At 36.0% G+C, this 19,624-nt stretch overlaps 1 protein-coding gene and 1 long non-coding RNA gene across 4 annotated transcripts; both read left to right on the top strand.

The window, feature by feature from the left end:
- The first annotated feature begins 1,154 nt into the window (after positions 1 to 1,154).
- On the top strand, positions 1,155 to 13,418 carry LOC104110292 (uncharacterized). Of its 3 annotated transcripts, none has more exons than XM_009619755.4 (10): positions 1,155 to 1,394; positions 2,255 to 2,353; positions 2,709 to 3,181; positions 4,333 to 4,531; positions 6,456 to 6,626; positions 10,250 to 10,350; positions 10,480 to 10,548; positions 10,662 to 10,702; positions 11,475 to 11,585; positions 12,705 to 13,418. In XM_009619755.4, exons 1-9 carry the CDS (start codon positions 1,224 to 1,226, stop codon positions 11,555 to 11,557), a joined length of 1,407 nt encoding a protein of 468 aa, XP_009618050.1. In that variant the 5' UTR covers positions 1,155 to 1,223; the 3' UTR covers positions 11,558 to 11,585; positions 12,705 to 13,418. The 3 variants fall into 3 exon arrangements, 2 of the variants coding, with proteins under 2 accessions (XP_009618050.1, XP_009618049.1); XM_009619754.4 differs by having other exon boundaries at positions 12,472 to 13,418; XR_004510523.1 differs by lacking the exon at positions 10,250 to 10,350 and having other exon boundaries at positions 12,472 to 13,418.
- A 1,833-nt stretch (positions 13,419 to 15,251) lies between these two features.
- On the top strand, positions 15,252 to 17,475 carry LOC108947534 (uncharacterized). Its single transcript, XR_011408200.1, has 2 exons — positions 15,252 to 16,297; positions 16,399 to 17,475. It is a non-coding gene; the product is annotated as an uncharacterized lncRNA (long non-coding RNA).
- The last annotated feature ends 2,149 nt before the right edge of the window (positions 17,476 to 19,624 follow it).

The following is a 19,624-nucleotide window of genomic DNA, read 5'->3' as shown; positions in this document are numbered from 1 at the left end:
TGATTTTCATGGCATCTATGGTGGTTTCAGGGTGTGGTACTGTTGAGGGATGTTGAGGTGGTTTCGTCAAGAAGAAACGAAGAAGAGAGGCTAAGCTCTGTGGTTATTTCTTGGTTTTTCTCCAAAAGAAAAATATTTAGGCTGAAAAGATGTATTCACGCGCTCAAAAATTTGTTAGCAAATGCACATATGCCACATCAACAATACATATTTATTTGATCTACTCAATAGACACTTGAAGTATCTAAATGATAAAATATTCAGTTGAGGTGTTTGTCTAGTGACCGTTTATATATTTCACATTTTTTTTATATTTTCTTTAGCCGATGGTCTATTAGAAATAACCTCTCTGCTCACGCAAAATAGGGGCAAGATCTGTGTATACACTACCGTCTTCAGACTTCACTTATGAGAACTCATTAGGTTGTTGTTGTTGATTGTAAATTATAAAAGAAGCAAAATTAAATACACGTGTTAGGATCTTACGTTATGAACACTATTGACAACATTTATCATAAAGATTCTCTATTCTCAAATTCAATACTATACTACATTTAACTTCTAAAACTCGATTTCTTGTCACTATATCTCGGTTAATTTTTGGAAAAAATACACACTATAACTCCTCCCAAAAGTAATACCCGATATAATATATATATATATATATATATATATATATATATATATATATATATTATATTTAACTAGTATATGTAATTATTTTTGAACGACCGGCAAATATATAACTTTGACTTTTTAGTTAGTGAGTTGCAAGATGCAAAGATAGTTGAAAGAGAAAGTAATTAGTATTTGACGACTTATAACACTATGTCACATTTACAAAAATGGTAAATCAGAATTTTAAGTGAGTCTAAAATAGTAGTATTAGATTTAAGATTTTCTGGGACAATTTGGTTGAGATTTAGTATAATTGAAGGTAATAAATGAAAGTATTTAATTTATTTTATAATTATTTGTGTAATATCATTTTAAGATTAATAATTTTGTTTACTATTTGTTGATATTTTATTAATTTTTTATACATAACTTTATTCTTTATGAATAAATCCGGTACGGTAAGAATGGTTTCGCCCCTGAGTACACGGTTAATGTATAAAAATTAAACTTTATGAAACTGCGTCGGTCTAACGTGTGCTTAATATTAGAAGGAAAAGAAAAGAAGGAAACGTATCTTTAAGGCGGGAAAAGAATCGGCTGGGAAAATGGCGGGTTGGTCATACCCAGATTTGTCCCTTGAAGATTTGCTGAAAGCGGTGAAAGGGTTCATAGAAATGGTGAATCTTGCTTCTGGGTATCAATCATCTGGTCGTATTGCTCACTGGGATTCCCTTAACATCAACAAAGCGCTTCAATGGGCTCTCTTTCTCCAGGATGTCAGTGCCCCTCTTTAATCAAACGTTACAAATTCCAGAATTTTAGTTGATTTTACTCTGGTTTTGTTATATGCGGAGAGTATTCTTTTTAAAACTGCGGTAAAATTGCTTTTACCATGTGTGCTAAATTCTCGAAGTTGATGGTCTGCACTTATTTGTTACTCCCTCTATTCCAATTTATGGACTGAGCATGTAGTTTAAGAAATAAACAGACTTTTTGAGATTTCTATGGTTGTAAAAGCATGCCATTAATGTAAACGTATAAGTTTAAAGTTATATTATTTCCAAATATAGAAAGGTGCAATTCCTTTTCGAACAAACTAATAAGGAAATAATGCCATATAAAATGGAACAAGGGAGTATGATATTATTATGGATCTAAAAATTGAAACAGTATATATATAAACTTCGCCATGGAAGGGTGGAATGGATAGAGAGAGGATTCATATGTTCGGTTCCAACTAGTTTGGGATTGCAGTGTACTAATTGATTGGTTGATTTATATTCTCCTATTATGCAGGCATCATCAATAGTTAACATTGCTGTTGGCTCTACCTTAGCCCATTTTTTGTTTTCAAGGATAACTGTCTCAATTATTAAAGGAAATGAGGAGACAGTTCCTCAATTGCTGTTTGTTTCCATGAAAATTATAGATGTGTCTTTTTTGGGTGCTAATGTTTGATCCTAGATCACGAAATGCTAATTTTTGCTATTTTGGTGGAAAATATTGATGCCGTTAGATTGGCCATTGAGATGTTTACATTTGTTTTCTCCACATTCATGCTAATGTGGAGAACATTTTGGTTATAAAACTTGGTAGCTTTCCTCAATCTAATCGCCTCGTTCTGCCTTTGATACAGGTGATGAGGGACCTGAGTAGCTCAGATGACTACAGAGACTCTTTGGAGGAGCTTGATGCAGCTTTATGTGAAATGGCCTCTAATCCGAGTTTCCCCCAGGTAGTGGATTTCTTAAGTGAGGAGGCGGAGCCAAGATTTCAATTTTATGGATTTTGAATTTTAGAATGACGACTTAAAGTGCCAATAACTGGGTTCTAAATTCAATATTTATACATATTTAATAAACTTTTTACCACAAATACATTGTTTGAGCAAAAGTTACTGGGTTTGATCGAATACGCATACGGGCTTCTAGCTCCGACCCTGCTTACACGTCCCTGATGAATTACTTTTCAGTTTGGTTTTTTATGCTGTCTGCATCTCTATGTTTGTTCCATCAGTTTCCATTATTTTCTCTTGCAACTTAATAATTCTGAAAAGAGGCAGGGCTTTCTTAGCTTAATATTTTTAACAGGGTCTAGCACATATTTCCTCGAAGTTCCTTAGTAAAGCGACGGATTTCATGTTAGAACATCTCATCAGTGCCTTCCCGCTGAGGGATGGACACCTCAAAGCTTTACTGATTGCAAATGTTGAGATGGATTATCAGATGCACCAGAAGGCAGACGGTAGATCCCTCAATGGATATTTTGAAACTTTGATGTGTAATACATCTAGGAATCCTGTTACTAATGAGAGAAATTTTCTAATGGAGGAATCCATAAACCCGTCGCCAAATTCTTTTCCAAGTGGACAATCTGAGGATTCAATCAGCTGTGCGTTTTCTCTCTTCACTGCACAAGCTCTTGAAAGGAGGCAACTAACAGTTTCATTGATATCTTCAGCAGAGACAGGCTTGGATGTTTTGTCTAGTGGCTTAAGAGATCTATATGAGAGGGAGGATGACAATGCCTTGGATGTAAAAGTGAAGCATACAACAAATTTCATGTAAGTGATGTAGACTCTCTGTCTATTTAACATACATGAATGCCATTTTTCAGGTCAGCATTTGTGTGTCAGCCTCATGAATTCTATAAGCATGTGTCTTTTCAAAGAAATTAAAAGTAGAACGTCTGAGCTTCTTCTACATCATGGCAAGGCTGGAATAGTTTCTTATCTTGTAGTTCTGTCTTATTAGAGGTTTTCTTTCGTAACATAGTACAATTTTCAAACCCCAAAGCCTTTGAAGTTAGATAAAAAACAATTCTACGCACCTTACCACTTGCCATTGAAAAGGAGCATGTTGCTCACATTCCTATAAACAAGTTGGATTCCGTATGGCGAAAAATCACCATAACGCCTCTGACCTTCATGGCTATAAAATCCTTATTTCTTGCACCCAAGCTTGTGGTCTAGTAGTCAATGAAGTGGGTTGAGAACCATGAGGTCTCAGGTTCAAATCCCAGCGCAAAAAAAGCAAGGTGATTTCTTCCCATCTGTCTAAGCCTTGGTGGACATAGTTACCCGATACCTGTGCTGGTGGAAGGTAGTGGGTACCTTGTGGAATTAATCGAGGTGCACGCAAGCTGACCTGGACACCATGGATATAAAAAAATCCTTATTTCTTTATCCAACAGCATCTGCATTCACAACTATCCGCAATACCCTTTTGGAATAGCAAATTGTACATGATGGTTCAAATTTAGTAAGCTATCTATCAATTTAACAGCACATTAATCATACTTTTTTATTTGATGACGTCTAACATGATGTCATTTCAATGCTACTTCTCTATAATTGGTCGGAGAGGATTAAGCTGTAAATGTGAGCTTCAATACTAATGAATACAGTGGAGTGGCAGTAGTATGTAAAAAACTTGATTACTGCCGCCGCTGTCACAAAATCTGATTTGTTCTATAAAAAGTATAGATGACTGGGTGTCTTTCGTAGAGAATCATGTTTTGTTGTAGATCCTCTACTTTTTTGGTATACCTCTTGTATACGGGAGCTTTTCCATTATTGATAAAATTACTTACCTTATAAAAGAAAAGTGATATTTACAGATTTTTTCTTTTCTTCTTACATTGAGTGGTTAAGTATATATGAAACATCATTGTAGTGCAGCAGAAAATTAAGTCTTTTCTTGGTAATGCCCCAAGGACTGAAGAAAAACCAATTGGTTCTGTTGTCTGGAATTCATGGAAATCGAGGAACCTCTCATATTTGCTTGACAAGAGAACTATAAGACTGGTCTCAGGTGCCAGCCTGCTATTTTCTGCCCCAAAGAGCCAATGGATTCAAGTGTTTCAGCGGATAAATCTATCATCTCAAACTGAGGATAGTTTGTGCGAAATAGTTGTAAGTGAATTTAGCTATCTTTTTCAAAGGATTACTCTGGTTCAATTTCTTTTGGATCACAGTTTCTTTTCTTTAAGGTTTTACAATTATACAGCCTCATTCTTGGATCTCAATTAATCACAAATTGGACTTTGCCAAAATCTTACTAATATAACCAGCCAATCATATGAATTTTGCAAAACAGCCAACGAATGAAAGGGCATAAGCAAGTTATTTGGTTAGAAATATACAAATTCACTTGAACCTTGACAATTTTAGATGCATATATCATCCTTATAATCACGAAATTCCGAGGGGTGATCTTGCTTGATGATGATTAATATGTCTATGGCCTCTTTTGAAGTTGCATAGTGCAAATAAAGATTCTGATATTCAGTTGCAAGTAATGCATACATAATTGTCTTTTGTTGTAGATTCAAGTGAAAAGTGAGATCCGGTAGGTTAAGGATAGATCTGAGTCTATTTGACAAACATATCATGATAAAGAATAAGAAAAGTCATAGATTGATTTGTGACATCTAAGGAGCTATATGAGGTGAAAATGTCTGTAATAGCGATGGACATAGTGATGTTATTGCTATGATTATCTAACAGTTCAAGTGCACTTGATACAGTGGAAGTGCAGTCAAATCATGGATTTTGGGAATGGAACACCTAGTGCAGGGGCGTTTTTTGGGATTTTCTCTCTTGGAGGTTGGGAGGGAAAGTTAGTTAGATACTAATGACCTGCTTAATCATTTCATCTATAGACTTAGGATAAAAAAAATGGAAAGTATTTTTTTTATAGCTTAGCAGTTTGGTTAGTTCTTGAGATCATCAATTTGCTTGACGCTTCTTTCTACACTTACACAATACATAAAAATTAATCTGAGTATTTTCTACTCTGTTTCAATTTGTATGATGGTGAGTATTTTCTACTCTGTTTCAATTTGTATGATGGTGTTTGATTGGGCACAAAATTTGAGATACATTAATTTGACATGTATATTATTATACCGGTGGTAGTGAAAGCATATTAGTACAATAATGCTTGAAAAGTTAATTTAATAAAGAGAATATCAGATCAAATTTAAAATCTTAATAACTGAATGAATTTGATTCTTGAAAGTCGTGAAAGTTGTATAACATAATATTAGGTCTAATATTATTCATGGAATGGTAAGAAATATTTTGGAACATACCAAAACGGAAAGAGTGTTTATATAAATTGAAATGGACGGAGTAGTTGTTCTGGGTTTTTCTTATTTATTCCTTTCCTGGTACATAAGCTATTCCAAACCAAAAATCACTGGGAGGGAAATTGTTTCAAAAGACTACAATCTCTTATATGGTAGAAGAAAAGGATCAAGGTAAGTGATACCAACTAGTTGGTACTAAGACTTAGTTGTTTGTTAGGAGTGTATGCCGGAGAAGGGATAATGGCGAGGTTTTAGAAAAGTAATTTGCCTTGAAAGACAAAATTATATATTAGTTAATAGTGGAATAAATTGTTCTCAAAGAGTGGAAAGTATATAGATAATTTAGATAGCCGACCTAATATAGAATTGGATTGAGGTGGAATTGATGGCTTGGTTGATATAGGCTATTTTAAACTGTAAGACTACACCACTTTTACCTTTGATGCAGCAGAGTGCTGAAGTTGCATCTGTTGATTTAGTCAACAACTGCTTTTCAAGTATTACACTCAAATAATATTTTGTGGTACATGGGATCGTTCTCTTAGTTATCTTAAAATTATCAGTTCAATTTGAATAGTTACAGTGATTGCTGCTGCAAATTCTTTTGGAAGGTAACTAAGTTGATTGGTTGGGCTACTCAAAAGTATGTGATTTCCTGATATGTAGTTGGATCTTCTTTGAGGGGAATGTATGTATTTTATACTGATATATGACTAGTTTTCTTTTCTGAGACCCAACTTCTGCAGGAGCTCTTGTTACTAGGATGTGTAGGGGACAGATGGAGTTCTCTAATTGATCGTTTGATGTTGAGCTCTTATGAGTTCGTCAACAATTCGAGGCTATACAATGAGGTGCATAACTTGGTACTGAGAGATTGTAGAAACATTTGTTGTAGAGAGGACATCGAGAACTCAAAGGTAATTGTTTCTTATAATCAAATCCCTTCATTGTCTAATAGCAAGAGCTGCACATTATGCCTATGCATATGCACCTTGCAATGGTTAACTGAAAATGACAGTATTTTTTTGTTCGTCATCTGTGGATTACACAGCTGTATAGATCATTAGATCTAGATATAGGTTAGATCATCTTTTTTTTTTTAATGATTTAGTTTGTCCATTACATGAATTTATTTTCTTACTTCCTTACTTCGTAATGTACATAAACTTTTTGCGAGGAAATACTAATAGTATGGGACATGGTTGTGTTTAGTTAGAAGACATAACATCATGTGAGGACATTGAAATAGAAAGGTACAAATTATACTGTGTAAACAGCAAATCTGTGCTGTATCCAACTACTATGTACCTATACTTCAAAAATCATTGTCAAGACATAAAAATCATTTGAGAACAATCAAACTGAAAGGTCTGATTTATACCGTGTTAAACAACAAATCTATGCTGTATCAACTATGAATCTGTACTTAAAAAATCATTATCTTACATTTCAAGTAAGGCAAGGTTTACTTATTTGTTGGGTTTGTCTCGATGTCACACATTTCCACTTAGATGAACATTTTATCTATTTTAATCTCTTTTTGAGCAAGTTTTTTGTCCTCTTTGATTTTATTCATTTTATTTTTTTTAAATTTTTCTTTTTAAGTTTATGACTTATATCCTGTGGAAACTATAGCATTTGCAAAATTGCAAAGAGGCGAGAACATGAACATTCACCTTGAGATATTCAACTTTTACTGCTCTAACATGTGGTGTATCTTAATTTTTCTCTAGTTCTTAAAATCTTTCTCGTGTATTAAACTGTGTGTAAACTGTGCATTTTTCTTTGATATGCCTTCATTGTCAAGTTTCCACATACTGAGCATTCTTACACATAAAGGAAATTGGACTCCATTAGAAGACAATTCTTATGGGATGGGAATGAAAACAAAAGGAAAACCCACCTGGTCAAGTGGCAATTGGTTACTGGAGATGAGAAAACAGGGGGTTTGGGAGTGAGAAATCTGAAACTACATAATAAAAGCTTGCTTTTCAAGTGGGTATGGAGATATAGTAGGGGAAGTGAGGAAGTTTGGCAAAAACTGCTGGATGCTATCTATGGTAAAAAGGAGGGGTGGAGACAATATCACACACAGCTAAAATCAAGTGGAGGAATCTGGAAGAAAATAAGTGAAGGGTGGGATGAATTCTTACAGTATACAAGGTTAGAGGTTGGTAATGGTGCTAGAATCAAACTTTGGCTGGATGTTTGATATGGAGATGAAAGTTTCAAAAATAGATTTCCAGTTTTCTTTAGCTGTGCTGTGAACAAGGAGGGATACATTACTGATTTTAGTCCAGATTCAGGCTGGCATATTACATTTAGAAGGAACCTGAATGACTGGGAATTGGATAGCTTCTGTCTGCCAAATGCTTCAAAATCTGAACACAGGCCAAATTGAAGTGGACAAAGCAGACAGTTTAATTTGTTAATTTAGCAGGGATAAACTGTTCTCAGTAAACAATTGCTACAAAATGCCATTACAACAGAATAGCCTGGAGATTCCCAATTGGCCCTGGAAAATGATTTGGAAAGCCACCTTTGAAAGCAACTTGTTTTGGATGGATAGCAGCCAGGGAGGCTTGTTTAACTCAGAGTAATTTGCAAAGGAGACTAGGAGAGGCTTTCCCATGTGCAGCAGGTGCTATCTCTGTAATATGGAGCAGGAAACAGTGGAGCATCTATTTCTACATTGCAGGTTTTCAAGACAATGCTGGGAACTTTTCCTCAATATCATGGGAATATCATTGGTTATACCACAGAAGATCAGTAGCCTTATGGAAATTTGGCATTCTCAGAGAATTAGAAGAAATTTGAAACAGATATGGAGGACCATTCCCAACTGTATATTGTGGACTTTTGGCTGGAAAGAAACAAGGCATGCTTTGAGGGGAAGAGGCTGCAGATTGATAGAGTCAAAAATGTATCAAGATCTTATATTATTGGTGTTATAGCAGTACTCTAGATAGGATGGATCAATATTTGGACTTTTTGTATCTTTTAGGGGGAAACATGTAGTGTGAGTGGTGGGAGTATTGCTGATTTGCTTTGTACTTGTTTCTGTACCATCTTGGTACCATATTAATAAAAGACTTCACATACTATTTGTATCTCCATTTCCCTGTGGAGATGGGGTTGCATCAGGGATCATGCCTTAGCCCGTTTTTGTTTGCCCTAGCGTTGGATGTGCTGACACGATACATACAAGGGAGGGTGCCATGGCGTATGTTATTTGCTGACGACATAGTTCTTATTGACGAGACGCGAGGGGGTGTTAACGCTAGGTTGGAAGTTTGGAGACAGACGCTGGAGTCCAAAGGTTTCAAGTTGAGTAGGTCGAAAACTAAATACTTGGAGTGCAAGTTTAGTGATGAGAGGCATGATGAAGAAGTGGAAGTAAAGATTGATACCCAAGTCATTCCCGCGAGAGTTAGTTTCAAGCATCTTGGGTCTATAATCCAAGGCAACGGGGAGATTGACGAGGATGTTACCCACCGCATTGGAGCGGGTTGGATGAGATGGAGGCTAGATTCGGGGGTTTTATGCGATAAGAATGTGCCGCCTAGACTTAAGGGAAAATTCTACATGGTGGTGGTTAGACCAACTATGTTGTATGGAGCTGAGTGTTGGCCCGTCAAGAAGTCCCATGTCCAGAAGATGAGCGTAGCTGAAATGAGGATGTTGAGATGGATGTGTGGACATACCAGGAAAGACAAGATCATGAATGAATTTTTTAGGGACAAGGTCGGAGTGGCATCCGTGGAAGCCAAGTTGCGGGAATCGAGGCTGCGATGGTTTGGGCATGTGAGAAGGAGAGACATAGATGCCCCGGTCAGGAGGTGTGAGAGGTTGACCATGGCGGGCTTGAAGAAGGGCAGGGGTAGGCCTAAGAAGTATTGGGGAGAGGTGATTAGGCAAGACATGTCGGTGCTTCACCTAACCGAGGATATGACTAGCGATAGGAAGGTATGGAGGTCGAGAATTAAGGTGGTGGGTTGACAGGTAGTTGTGAGTTTCTCCTAGGTTTACCCGTAATACTAGTAGTATTCTTGTTGTTGGTTGAAAGTTACTTCCTTTTAGTTTGTTATTATATCTGGTACTTAGCAATCTCGTCCATTGTTTTTGAAAATTGCTACTGGAAATTGTTGCTCCATGATTGTTACTATTTGATGCTACTCTTTCTCCCTTTTACTGGAAATTGTTGCTCCCTGATTGTTACTATCTGATGTTACCTTTTCTCTTCTTTTTCCTTATTGTCTTTTGTCTCCCTCGTTTTTCTTTCTCCCCCCTCTTTCTTCTTATTCTTTTTTTCTTTTTCTTCTTTTCCACCTTATCTTGAGCCGAGGGTCTATCAGAAATAGCCTCTCTACTTCCCCAGGTAGGGGTAAGGTCTGCGTACACACTACCCTCCTCAGACCCCACTTGTAGGATTATACTGGGTATGTTGTTTTTGTTGTTGCTCACTTATTAAAAAAAATAAAAAATCTCCCTGTGGGTGGTTTTATAGTCCTTTTTACCCCCTCTTTTTTATTTATAACAGGGAAAAGGAATTATAGAGTACCTTGAAGTTTTCTTACACAATCGGCTATATCTCTTGGGGGAACTATCTCCAATCCTAGCAGCATTTGCAATTCCTTCCTGGTATACCTTTCAAATTATATGCTGTTGCCTGTTGGTTTTTCTCATGTGATTAATTCTTTTACACCACTGAGCTTACGGACTTCATATTTTTTGGAATTTATCAATGAATAGCTGGTTCAATTAATGCAGGTCAAATTTGTTCAGAAAATATCTGACGGAGCTTGATGCTCAAGTTATAGGAGATTTTTCATTGACTAGGTAAGTAATTTCTTTCGTGTCGCATGCTTCAGTTGGTTATACTGATTTTTCAGTTTTTCTTGGCTAAGAGCTTTGTCCTGCTGATTATTCTTCCTTCCTTTTTTTTTATGCAGATCCTATGGTAGTACTAAGGAAAGGAAGGAGCATAGAGCATGTGGGTTTTCTATGATTTCTTGCTATCTTCCTGTCATTTTGTATTAATATTATATATAAAAACTGTTTGACTATGATAGTGTCTTGCAAAACTATGCATTGAAATGTTTCACAGACTATTTTATCTACTTCTTGAAGGCCTTTATGTGAAATATTCAGTTAATGTCTTTCACGTGGCCAGGATTTTTACTAAGTTCAGATTTTATTATTAGGCCTTAGGGAACAATTTTTATTAGTTCTGAAATTCTCTTTAATTTATAGTTACCAGATCTTGTAAGGAACTCTGGAATACGGGTGGGTAGATTGCAAATCAAATATTCATTCTAGTTACAGTTAAGGAGATAAAAGTCTTCAGGCATAAGCAACCTTTCATGTTTTAGTTACACCTAGCTGTAGGTAATATTTACTTACCTTCTCGGCGGGGTTTCTCTGTTGTTTCCTGCCATTAGGATAAAATTAATACCCTTCTAATACTGGTTTAGAAGCTGGACCTGTCGGCAGCTTTCTTTTGAGGCTTATGTGTCCGTGACATTATTCAAGACGAGATCACTAAGTGACCAAGTGTAAAAGAATTTTGCTAGTGAACAACTGGTTGGTGATACCTTTTCAGGCATTAAATAGTTTCTCTATGGATATTTGGGTTTTCAGAGATTATGTAATAAAATATTTTGTTTCTGTTATTTGGTTTCTCATAGGTTATCATGTTAGATGTTCATCTCTTTCTATTCGGAGGATTTTACTCTTAAGTACTTATTTATGTTCAATACTTCCAGGTGATGTGGCCGAGAGAATTTGGTGCCTTCATGTTTGTCATGTTGGTGGTTCTGATAGAGAATCTGGTTCATTTAGCACTTGACAATATATTTCTCTTGAAGGAGTAATTGGTAAGCCTCGCTTCTTAAATATGTTACTTGTAACTCTTTCTTTTTTGTGCCTTATTGGGTATGTGAACTGAATATTTCGCCATTGAGCTTCAACTACTGGTAAGACGGTCATACTGATGGAAGAGCCTGAGTTTTATAATTTCATTTTTAAGAGGGATAAGAGCTGTGAAAGAATTTTGGTGGCATATAGACCCTTACTCATGATAAAAACCTAACCGTAAAAGTATTTCCATTGTTTCTTGCTATGTTTGCTTAAGATTGAATGCGCAAAGTATTAAGCGAAAACCTTTCCTCGCCAAGCTATTTACTGCTCTTTCATTTGGATATCTCTAATTTGATTCCCTAACCCGTCCTTGGCTTCCCTGTCCAATAGTATTACAACTTTCGCTTCATGTTGACTCCTTGAATTAGGATCATGTCTTATTATATTAGAAGGTAAAAGGTTAATTTTGGATCTCTTCTTCATTCATAAGCCTCACTTTTTCTATTATATTTCTCTTATTCCAATTAAAAGATAGGAAGAAAAGAATAAGCAAAAACAGAAATCCTTAAAGCAATAGACAAAAGTGAACAACAAAGAGAGATGTGTGGAAAGATGCCGAAGCATTCTGTGACACGTATCCCTTGTAATTCTGTTCTTCTTTTGCTTGTTTGGACATTAGTCCTTTCAGTCCGGGTGGGAGTGGGGTGGGGGGCTCTTTCCACATAAGTGATGAGGTAGGCCTTCCCTTGACAAGTTCCTTCTTTCATAATGATTTTAGGAAAGAAAATATCACGGACAATGAATGTGTTGTGTTGTCAAGATTTTATCTAATCCTTGATTAGTGCGTTAGTACAAAAAAATGATGTTACATCAATAGGAAGAGCCTTTTGTTCTGTTTTGAAGGTTGGACCGTCAGGACCTACAAGAAGCAACACACAGTTGTCGCGTTTGGTATGAGTGAGGGCCCTTTCCACTCACTGCCTATGTGAAATGGACATCCAATATTAGCAAAGCTGATGCCTACAAATGGAATATATACACTTGAAAAGCACATATATTATTCCACTTTACACATTCCATTAGAAATGTGGGTTTGAAGTCCCCTACCCAATAGAGATATACTTTCTTGTGTTTAGGAAATCAGGTGGGTCGAAAATCTTGATGATGGGAAGTTCGAAGAAGCTCCATATGTTGAAGTGTCAAGGATGGAGAGTTGCACACTGCAGCTCTGCTGTTACACCGGTTAGTGTTGAAAGAAGAGCACCAGTTAATTGTTTTCAAGGACTTTATATTGCTAGGCAGTTATATTGGAGGTTAAAGTCACAGTGGAGGCAACTTTTGTCATGGCGGAGAAGCTCAGTCTGCTTTAGCTATGATCCTTACAGCTACTCTCAGAATTTTGATGATGGTTGCTCTAAGGAACATCGATCACCTTTAGCTCCTCAGTAATTTTCATCTTTTTCTTAGAGCATTATAATTAACAAGTAACGAAAGGGTTCCAGCTTCAGTTGCCTGTTGAAGCATGAAGAATGGCAGATTGCTCCTCTAAATATCAGGACTTCAATTTGGCAAGTTAGGTAGAGAATTTGGTGATCTTTCCATTGCTTAAAGCTTTACATACAACATACTTTTCTCAATTATTCACTTAATACTAATATTATTTACAGGTTTCTCTGTACTTTGGTATTATTGATTCTGTAGTTAGATCTGAAAGTATATGTAAGAGTTTAAGAGTGGAGACTTTCGCATTCACAGCTTAATACTGAATTAGAGCTAGTTGAACTATGTCAAAAGAATATTTTCTGGCTGAAGTAGTTTGACAATGCAAATTAACCTCAATTTCTTCCTTTCCTGCATAGTGTTAAACTTTTCGATGAACTTTATCAAAAGAAAGTGCTTGAGTAGCAAATGTGGCCCTCCACTTTATCTTGTCATAGTTTTTTTCCCCCAAGGCGCATCTGCTGGGATAAGAAATAACTCAGCGGTTGATTTACTTTTTGATTTTGAATGCATTTGTTAAGATTATCAATGGGATAAAGAGAGGAAATTATTTACGGACACTCATATTTACACTAAACTAAATAATTTAATCATAATTGCCAATTAAAGTGAAAATATAAATCACTTTTATCATGATTAAGGATAAAAGTTTATGTAAATGACATGTATTTTGCATTTAATTGTTTAGTGTAAATACATACTGAGTAAGTTCTTTTCGATAATAAATACCTCTTCTCGGGATAAACAAATGGGTGCTTTTTACACCTTGCATTTCGTCTCTCTACCACCAACCATTAATACCTAAAACAATCTAGTAACTATGCGTATTTGCAAATGCTATGCATGTCCAAATATCTGACTCTTCTGTGGTCTATATAATTTTTCTTCCTTTTACAGAAAGACATATTGACATAAGTAATTACCAGATTGTGATGAGATTCTAAAATAAAGATTTCGTGTTATGTTCGAGTACGAGTGAGGAAAAAAAAGAGAGGTTAGACATGGGTTACCATTCAGCATGTTTCTATCATCCTTCTATCATAATACTATTAGGTAGTGGGTCTATTTGATGCTTCTTTTTTAACTTTTAGTCTGTGCCATAAATTATTTTCATTCAGTAGTAAAAAAAAAATATAAAATTTATATATAACATACAAAATACATATATATATATATATATATATATATATAAATATTTTTTCGGCTATTATTTTGAGAGTTCTGTTCATATTAATATAGATGTAACTAATTAACATTGATTTTATAAAGGTAATAGGACAAAGAATAAATGAAATAGAATTAAGACAATAAATCATGTGACAAAAGTGACTGGTCTATGTTAGCCCCACCTAAAAATTTTGATGACTACCATGACTATAAGATAGATATTGATATTGATCTTGATTAAAGCCAAAAAAGTTGAGCTGTATTTATCAAACATGAAGTTGTTCTTTTCAGAAAAGTAGAGCAAGATCTATCCCCATGTCACATGTGATGCATATAACACTGTATACGGTTAAAACCGATCCTCGGTCATGAAGATCGATCGAGGATGGTATCTCAATCGAGAGGTATCTTCATGGAGACCCCGAACGAATTTCGAGATGAGGGTGTCGAGCTCGGGCGTTCGAATCGACCATGGTAACATCGACCGATACAGGTCCCGAATATCGATGCCCAAAAGTGATCACCTAGCTCGAAACCAAGGCCGGGGTCCCGATCCGATACCGAACTCGAGTCGGTATCGAGTTTATAGACAAAAAACTGTTACAACCGCACCAAAGGAGAGAATCTCTGCGGGAAATAAGGAGGGGACACACCATCATGGGTCCTCCACTAGTAATATTTATTCCATCATGTTGCTATAGATAAAGTAGCGATCCTTGGCTATAAAAGTCAGGAGAGTTTATAATAGAACACACTTTTTTCACTGGGATTAAGAATTCATTGTGTTTATCTTTCTAAAGTTCACCTAATATCTTTGTTCATCATCTTCTATTTTTGCACTATAAATACGTGTATTGTTATTTTCATATCAGAGGAATCTACTTGCCCTTAGAACCATACATAAATTCAACGTTATCTGATTTTTTGGGTAAACAAACACTTTTGCTAATCCCTAAGAAACCAAAGTTTAATTATTTGTAAAAATATATTTATTGATCGAATCCTTGATAAATGAAAAGAGATGTTATGCATAATCACTCACATATTCTACTGAATATTTTCTCTCAATATCCGGACACAATAACATTTTCTTAGAACACACTTTTCACTCCAAAATGGGTAGAAAACTAATGTTCTTTTTGGTCCTCACAAGCGTATTGATTGGCTTGGGAGAAGCAGATCATTGGAACATCTTGAATTCAATAAAAAAGACCAGAAATGTGATTGTTGTTAAAACAAGTTTGAAGAATTATTGTGAGAGTTGGAGGATCAATGTGGACCTAAACAACATTAGGGGCTTTGAGTATGATCCACAAGAATGCACACATTATATATGGAAGTACATGACTTCAACTCAATATAAATCAGATAGTGAAAGGGCCATTAGAAGCCCAACTCTACTCGAGTAATCACTGCAATTTGAAAGGTGACGGTAAAGATGCTTGGATCTTTGATGTCGATGGCACCCTTATTTCCACCCTCCCATTTATCAAGAAACACAGTTTTGGTTATGTCCAATTTCTTTTCTACTTCATTTAGATACTTTGATCTCAAATACTAGCTAGATGTTCTGGTATACTAAATTTGTTTCAAAATATTTGACATTCTAGAAAAACTAATTAACAAGAAGACATTTACTATTTTCCCCCAAATCTACTCTAAGCGAGACGTAACATAGTACATCTTCTGAATTAGACTATTAAATGTCTTTCTTAAGACTTAAGAGGAGTAAAAAATCTTTAAAAACAGATAAATCTTTAAAAACATATACTATAGACCATCGATAGTTTCTGTATTTTTTTCTTTAACTTATTGAAGAAAAATGATTCTTGTTAATTTTAATTTGAGTTTGTCTTGGAAGTTGAACCTATCTAGTTTGGAAGGGTGGATGAAAGAGACAAATGCACGAGCAGTGGAGCATGGTCTTAAAATCTATAGTGAGATCAAAGCTAAAAGGCTATAAAACTTTCTTGATCTCTAGCGGAAGAGAATGCCTAAGGGATGTTACTGTTGACAACCTAATCAAGGTTGGTTACCACGGATGGTCTGGTCTCATCTTGAGGTACATCTTTCATCAAGAATTCATTCTTTAAATTTCTAAACAAATTTAGTTTATATATAGTGACAGTGTAAACAACATTTACATTATTCTAATGGAAAAAGGTATAAGCATTGTGCTTACTGATGCCGAGCGCGAGTCTGCCTCTGAGGAACAAGTGAATAATTTGAAGGCTACCTTGAGCTCCAAAACCGAGGAGGCTAACGCCGCCAGGGAGAAGAAGGCCAAAATGGAAGAGAGGTTCACTATTAGAAATTCGGCAAAAATCGACCACGGTCAACCGATCAATTTTGGTCGGTCAAAAAACCGGCCAAAAAACCGACCAAAGTTTCGGTTTTTCAAAATATTATATTTTTTACTTTTCAGAAAAATTGAGCTGTATTTATCAAACATCACTTTTCGGCAATTTTTTTTAAAATTTAATTGACCGACTTCCTCTCGACCTTCAAAATACCGACCACACGTTAATGGTCGCGTTTTGGACGGTTATTGGCCATTACCGACCAACTTTGATCGGTTGTTTTGGACGGGTTTTTTCGAATTTCTAGTAGTGGTTCAAGGAGATCATGGAGCAAAACCGGATTCATCTATCTACAACTCGTGATCTTGATACCAGTCTCGGTGCCATGAGATCCGAGAGGGACAACCTTCAGGCCGAGGTTGACATGCTTAAGGCAAAGCTTCAATTCCAAGAGGATTCCCTCGTGTTTGAGAAGACGTATGATATTCATCATATGAGGAGAAAAACTTTGGAAGAGGCAAAAACGGGCATCATCGATATTGATGATTGCATCACCAAGGCCCGAGAACTGGAGCTAACTGCCCCAGAAAGTCTCCCTGCTCAGCTTGCTGCAACCGACTATTCGAGCACCGGTTTCGAGTATTCGGGAATCGAGGATGAAATTGAAGAGAATGATGATGAAGGTCCAGGCCCCGAACCGACAGCTGATCTACCCGCTTCCACCGAGGGGCGCAGATGGCTCTCTCCCCCAGGGCTTCGAAGACAATAATACTTAGATTCTTTCCCCTTATTGTTTTTCTTTGTACTTTTGTAATTTTGCCAAATTCTTCGTTGAGTTTGGCACTTCTGATAAATAAATAAGAATTTGCTTAAGTGTTGTGCAAGATGTATTTTCTTTGCATTGAATTAAATAAAGCTTCGGGCACATTTTTATCCGATAGCTTCTGATTCGGGGCATAAATTCTTCCGTAATCAACCCTTTACTATGAGGGTTTCATAAAAGAGGGCCCTCTTATGTTTACGGTGCTCTTGAAGAGGACGTCTTATGTTCATTTCGGCACAAGCATTTGAAGTTTTTTGCTAACTTTCAAATGATAAAATTAACTCATCGTTTGGAAAAGAAACAAGATAAAATAAAAGGATTTCATTTTATTCCTTCTATCTTTAAAAGTAAATAAGCATTTGTTTGCTAAAGGAAAAAATAAGCTGCCACTACATGTGGCTAACTTGTACAACTTATTACTACGGGGCTGGCCATGTAGTCCCCGGTCCCGATGAGACATTATTGTTTTCGGTTCTCGCAGTCCCCGATTTTTGTTGCATTCTTGTTCCCATATATGGTACTATTCCCCCAGTGTTCGAATGCAAAGTATGCGAATTGAAACACTGGAAGTCTTGCTTCGTTGGTTAAAATACTTGTGAACGGTTGAATAGTCTTTGGTTCGATGGCAAGCTTTGCTTCCCATTAGGAACTTGCCATCGAGCCAAAGATTATTTAACCATCCCGTAGTGGTTTATCATTTCAATGCATGGTCATTTAAAGGTCTTAACCTTTCTGATAACGCTCCTCTCGTAGTATGCTTTTCGTTGCTACCTTATTAAAAACCTTTTGAGGTGATTCACGATCCAATTGCTGGGCAATTTGACTCCATCTTGATTTTCTAATTCGTACGATCCCTTATCGGTAAAAGCTAAAACCCGGTAGGGACCTTCCCATGTTGGACCGATCTTCCCAGCATTGATTTTTCGAGTGCTATGAGTCACCTTTTTCAAAACCAAATCTCCTACTTTGAAGTAGCGGAGATTGGCCCTCCGATTATAGTATCTTTCCATTCTTTGCTTTTGAGCCATCATCCTCACGTGCAGGGGTGTTCGTAAGAACCCGAAAATCAAACCAAACCGAACAGAACCGAACAAAAAAATCGATACTTTATAGGTTTGGTTTGGTTTTGGTTTTGAATTTTAAAAATCGATCAAATTTGATTTGGTTTTGGTTTTAATAAAAAAATAACCGGAAAAAACCGAACCAAACCGACCATAAAAGTAGCTATTTAAATTTATTATTATACCTATATATATGTATATTTTTATATAAAGTTTCTAAAATTTTATGGTACATATTAGTCATTTGTATTTTTAATCTAGTTCTTTGCTATTACAATAATCTAATTCTTTGCTTTTACATTCTAATTTGATTGATAGTTTTCTTTTGCTAAGTACAAGAATTTATTTCATGTTAAAAATAATCGATTTTTAATTGAGTACTTAAATTATTCATTACTAGTTGGTTCAATTATCATCAATATATCTTGGTAAATGATAGATTTCTCAAAAAGTAATTGATTTGATAGTGTTACATTGAAAATGTAGTCGCCGGAATATGCGTTTGGTAGTGTATGTCTCATATTTAAATGACAAAAATCGAAAAATGATAAAAACCGACAAAAACCGAATCGATAAAAAATCGACTTAATTGGTTTGGTTTGGTTTCAATATTTGAAAAACCGACTTACTTGGTTTGGTTTCTTTTTAGGGAAAACCGACCCAAACCGAACCATGAACACCCCTACTCACGTGTGCCAAGTCCTTGCGTTCATCGAACAGATCAAGCCTCACCAGTAATGACTCATTATTTGCTTCTTCATTTTTTCGGGAAAACCATAAGGTTGGTTCCCCTACTTCCACCGGGATTAGAGCTTCCGCGCCATATACGATAGAGAGATAGGTGTCTCTCGTGCCTAACTTTACCGTCGTCCGATATGCCCATAGCACGCTCGGTAACTCCTTAGGATATTTGCCTTTAACCGCTTTTAACCTATTTTAAAATTTTGGATAATCACTTTATTATTTGACTACGCCTGTGCATTAGCGCTCGGATGGTATGGTGAAGATGTAATCCTCTTGATTTTTAGATCTTCGAGAAATTTTGTGACTTTGGAGCCTATTAACTGTGGTCCGTTATGACAAGAAATCTCCTTTCGTATTCCGAATCGGCAGATTATGTGTTCCAATAGGAAATCATTCACTTTACGCTCATCGATCTTTTGGTAAGGACTTGCTTCAACCTATTTAGTGAAGTAATCGGTTAA

This window comes from Nicotiana tomentosiformis, chromosome 1, assembly GCF_000390325.3.
Source record: "Nicotiana tomentosiformis chromosome 1, ASM39032v3, whole genome shotgun sequence".
NCBI classification, from domain to species: Eukaryota; Viridiplantae; Streptophyta; class Magnoliopsida; order Solanales; family Solanaceae; genus Nicotiana; species Nicotiana tomentosiformis.
This window is presented reverse-complemented; position numbering and strand designations above follow the sequence as displayed.

Coding starts and splice junctions, on each gene's coding strand:
- LOC104110292 (XM_009619755.4), top strand. CDS start 1,224: ATGGCGGGTTGGTCATACCCAGATTTGTCCCTTGAAGATTTGCTGAAA. Junction 6,627..10,249: donor AGGACATCGAGAACTCAAAG/GTAATTGTTTCT, acceptor TATTTATAACAG/GGAAAAGGAATTATAGAGTA. Junction 10,351..10,479: donor GCATTTGCAATTCCTTCCTG/GTATACCTTTCA, acceptor CAATTAATGCAG/GTCAAATTTGTTCAGAAAAT.